Here is a 4276-nt window from a genome sequence, read left to right as displayed (position 1 = left end):
CTGAGAAATATTCTTCTGGTCATTAGTGTACATGTAATACAATAACACAAAATATTCCTTGTCATATCTTTACTTTTCTTTGTGCTTCAGTTATTGATGAAAAGTAGCTTCTCGTCAGGGCATAATTTTGTTCTAACATGTTTTCGCAATCATGGATAACGAAACAGTTGTTGAAGAGTTTGGTGGAGAGGAGAAGAATGGTTAAATCCTGGCTCAAAACCGCCTCTGGTCTCAAAAGGCAGCAGTTTGATATTCAGCAGCAAGCTTTGAAGCTCACCGCAAACAGGTAAAAAATACTTGTCACAAGCATTTTCCCTGCATTTGTCCAGTAAGGTCGATGGGCTCTAATTTATCCTTTCATGCTCCAGTATGTACGGTTGCTTGGGCTTTACTAGTTCTAGGTTTTTTGCAAAGCCACTTGCCGAGCTTATTACCCTGCAAGTGAGAACATACTTTCTCTCCTTCAAAAGTAATTTACAAACATGTACAACTATATTTGTTATGACTGATATACACTATGATGACCCTGCAGGGTAGAGAGATCTTACAAAACACTGTTAATCTGGTTCAGAATAATTTAAACTTGGAGGTATGTATATTACTAACTTACGTTTATAAATATCTCAGTGGCAAATAACCTTTATAAGATATCCAAAGAACCTTGTTTATAAGATGATTGAGCGCCAACTTTCTTTACGAATAAATTGGTCATATTGATATTTCTTTTCATTGTATTGGACAGGTTATTTATGGTGACACGGACTCCATAATGATATATACTGGACTGGATGACATCTCCAAGGCAAAATCAATTGCTGGAAAGGTCATTCAGGAGGTAGGACTTTGATATTAAAATTTCAGCCTTGGATATTAAACTATGATCTATGAGCAACACAAAAACATCATCTTGCCACAACTGCTTTATGCAGGTGAACAAGAAGTACCGTTGTCTGGAGATTGATCTTGATGGTGTATACAAAAGAATGTTGCTTCTCAAAAAGAAGAAATATGCTGCCATTAAAGTGGCACTAGATGGTAGTTTACGAGAGGTGTGTGCCTATTCCAACTTTATATTTATCTAGCAAAACTAGGAGATCTATTCTAACATGCTTTATACAGAACATTGAGCGCAAGGGACTTGATATGGTCAGGCGTGATTGGAGTTTGCTGTCAAAAGAAATTGGTGATTTTTGCCTGAATCAAATTTTGTCTGGAGGGTAAGTGTTTTAGTTGCTGTTAATTTTGCTCGTGATGTTCTCTTTTATCTCATCCATGTTAAAACTGATTCTACAGGACATGTGATGATGTTGTTGAGTCAATACATAATTCTCTCGTCCAGGTGAGTAGCCTACAACATATTCTTCATCTTTCAAGTTTTCCTTTTTCATATTTTCTGAGAGGGGCATTAACTTTGGTTGCTACTGCACTAAACTTTTGCATCGGTGCTATATTTTTTAGTGCAATAATATACGATTGACTGAATATGAGTATTGTTGCAGGTCCAAGCACAGATGAAAAGTGGTCAAATAGAGCTTGAAAAATATATCATCACAAAGAGTCTAACGAAAGCACCAGAAGATTATCCAGATGCTAAAAACCAGCCTCATGTCCAGGTAAGATTTACCTGTTTTATTTCTTTTTCATGGCTTCTGAGATTAATGGAAACTGATGAGCTGAGTTAAGTGTTATCTTCCTTTGATCGTGTTGGATTTTTCAGGTTGCTTTAAGACTGAAGCAAAATGGTTTCTCTGGATGCTCTGCAGGTGATACCGTTCCTTATATTATTTGCTCACAACAGGTATTGCAACAATGCGCTTTTTTGGTCTTTCATGCATCCCTAAGTACTATTTTGTGTTGGGTTCTCTAACTGTGCTGTTATTGTTAATCTCTGCTTTAAACGCAATGATAACTCATCAAGGGAACATAATTTTTCATTTGTCTGAAATTATCTTAATTTTAAAAATATGATCCTGCCGCAAGAATGTTTTGGGAATATCTGTTTTTAGCTTTGTTTGAAATATTCAAATCAGACCTTAAAATTTACGTGCCGATTAAGAGGCAATTCTAACTTTCTTAGACTATTCCAAACAGGATTCAGATAAAACACATTCTGGGGGAATTGCTCAAAGAGCTAGGCATCCGGATGAGTTAACACGAGACCCCAACAAGTGGATGATTGACATCGAGTATTATTTGTCACAGCAGGTCCTCCTTTGCATATAGAAAACATATAGTTCTTGTATGTTACATTTGTCTGTACTGTATTTTTTATTATAAATTGCTTTTGCAGATTCATCCTGTGGTTTCTCGACTGTGTGCTTCAATTGAGGGTACTAGCCCAGCCCGACTGGCTGAATGTCTTGGACTTGATTCCTCCAAGGTGTGCATCCGCTCTTGATTCATGGTTAACTGTCTAACTGAATTTTTGCTATCATGCATTTTTGATCTTCTAAATCCTTGGAATCAGTTTCAATCAAGATCGACCGGGTCTAGCAACGAAGATATGTCTAGCATGCTCTTATCTGTAACTGATGATGAAGAAGAGAGGTAAACATATAATATACCTATTTCGCTTTGATTCGTGCAGTCCGGAACTTCCAACTAAAAATATCATGAGTAATACTTGCAGATATCGTGGCTGTGAGCCGATGCGCCTATCATGCCCATGCTGTACCAGTACCTTCGAGTGTCCCCCTGTATCCAGTCTGATTGCTAGTTTATCAGATGCAAATGAAGGAAAAGATGCTATTGTGAATTTCTGGCGTCGGATGCGATGCCCAAGATGTCCAGATGATACTGATGAGTGCAGAGTTTCTCCTGCTGTGATTGCCAACCAGGTTACTACCACTTCCTGTAATATGATCTAGCATTCAGATTGCTGAACTGAAATTGATTTTTTTTCCATGCCAGATAAAAAGACAGTTTCATATTCTTTTGCCCTTGGGTCCCTGTCTACATGTAAGAACCTTCGCTTTCGGCCTATTTCTTTCCAGTGTGATGACGAGGGTTGCAAATATTCGACTCACATTGTGAACCTTAGAGTGATGGGGGATTCTGAGAGAGGAACCATCTGCCCGAACTATCCACAATGCAACGGCCGTTTAGTAAGACAGGTTTGTTGATACAGGCTTAAGTTTACAATGTGCTTATTTGTTCTTCGATGGCGACTGATACCGATTCTTTGCACTGACAGTACACAGAGGCAGATCTATACAGGCAATTGTCCTACCTTTGCTATGTACTTGATGCAACCCGGTGTCTTGATAAGGTTAGACTAACCCAATTGCTATTTTTTCTTTTCCTTTGTGAAAGCCATAGTTGATGTACAGATTTTTGGATGCAGTTGGACCAGAAGATGCGGCTTCCTTTCGAGAAAGAGTTTGCAGTATTAAACCAAACCATAAGCTCGGCATTTCTGGAGATTCAGAAAATCCGAGACAGATGTGCTTTTGGATGGGTTCAGTTGACAGATCTAGCAGTGTCAATCTGATAAGCTACTGTTTGCCGTAATCTCAAGCATTGCTGGCCGTGGGATATTGTGTTGTTGAAACTAGATTTGTTGTTGAAGGTGACGGAAACTGGAAACCAAGTGATGACCTTGGCCACTAGCCGCTGGCTGGTTTCCTGGCCTGCAAAGGATGGAGTTGCCCACATCATGTTGCTTTCAAATACAAATGTTATAACTAGTTGTTTCAGAGACCCTCCTCGTCGTTGGTGCCATCCCTAGATTTTCAAAATGTAAATTATACTACTGTTGTAAATATGTTGCACCCATAAATCTCATGGTTTTGTAGCGATATACTTAGAATACTAAATTTATCAGCATTCCAGTTCTTATTATCTGAAATTTATCACAATCCAGTTGCTTGCTTACTGATTCTCATCTGTAACATTTTTTTTATAGTCATATGTAACAAGGTTTATGTATCAGAAACTAAAAGAAAACAAGGTATTTGTGTATCAGATAGATTACTAGTGCTCTGGTAGATGGAATCCTTGACAAAGAGCGTGCTGTTCCAGTTCTGCTGGATTTTTCAGGTGTTTGTCTTGTTCTTTTATATATCTGCCAGATATCTCACTTGTAGTCCTTATCAAATGAAAGACTGACTGATCAGTTATTTGCATAATCTGACAGATATACAACCATACATTAGGGTCAGTCCTGTGAACTGCAGTCTGTGGCAGTGTGAACCACATGAACTAGCTTGGCATATGCCAGATGCTACACTCTACTAAACACTAACTCTAGCTAAGTGCTAAAACCTTTCCAAACCAA

General features: G+C 38.4%; 1 protein-coding gene across 4 annotated transcripts in view; it reads left to right on the top strand.

The window, feature by feature from the left end:
• The window catches only part of LOC123071553 (DNA polymerase alpha catalytic subunit), a 9234-nt gene extending 5282 nt beyond the window's left edge, over nucleotides 1-3952 (top strand). For 2 of the 4 annotated variants that reach the window (XR_006434427.1, XR_006434426.1), the window contains 16 exons: nucleotides 168-286; nucleotides 369-441; nucleotides 533-589; nucleotides 743-835; nucleotides 930-1049; nucleotides 1120-1217; nucleotides 1294-1339; nucleotides 1500-1613; nucleotides 1718-1798; nucleotides 2092-2205; nucleotides 2291-2380; nucleotides 2468-2547; nucleotides 2630-2837; nucleotides 2911-3113; nucleotides 3194-3268; nucleotides 3344-3952. Coding sequence is in view for 1 of the 4 variants with exons in the window: in XM_044495129.1 (XP_044351064.1) it covers nucleotides 168-286; nucleotides 369-441; nucleotides 533-589; nucleotides 743-835; nucleotides 930-1049; nucleotides 1120-1217; nucleotides 1294-1339; nucleotides 1500-1613; nucleotides 1718-1798; nucleotides 2092-2205; nucleotides 2291-2380; nucleotides 2468-2547; nucleotides 2630-2864; nucleotides 2964-3113; nucleotides 3194-3268; nucleotides 3344-3490 (1692 nt within the window). In the remaining 3 variants the exon portion in view is untranslated. Of the gene's footprint in view, nucleotides 1-167; nucleotides 287-368; nucleotides 442-532; nucleotides 590-742; nucleotides 836-929; nucleotides 1050-1119; nucleotides 1218-1293; nucleotides 1340-1499; nucleotides 1614-1717; nucleotides 1799-2091; nucleotides 2206-2290; nucleotides 2381-2467; nucleotides 2548-2629; nucleotides 2865-2910; nucleotides 3114-3193; nucleotides 3269-3343 lie in introns of all 4 variants that reach the window. The other 2 variants (XR_006434425.1, XM_044495129.1) reach the window with 2 other exon arrangements.
• Nucleotides 3953-4276: the final 324 nt, after the last annotated feature.

The sequence above is a fragment of the Triticum aestivum genome, chromosome 3B (genome assembly GCF_018294505.1).
Source record: "Triticum aestivum cultivar Chinese Spring chromosome 3B, IWGSC CS RefSeq v2.1, whole genome shotgun sequence".
In the NCBI taxonomy this organism is placed as follows: Eukaryota; Viridiplantae; Streptophyta; class Magnoliopsida; order Poales; family Poaceae; genus Triticum; species Triticum aestivum.
This window is presented reverse-complemented; position numbering and strand designations above follow the sequence as displayed.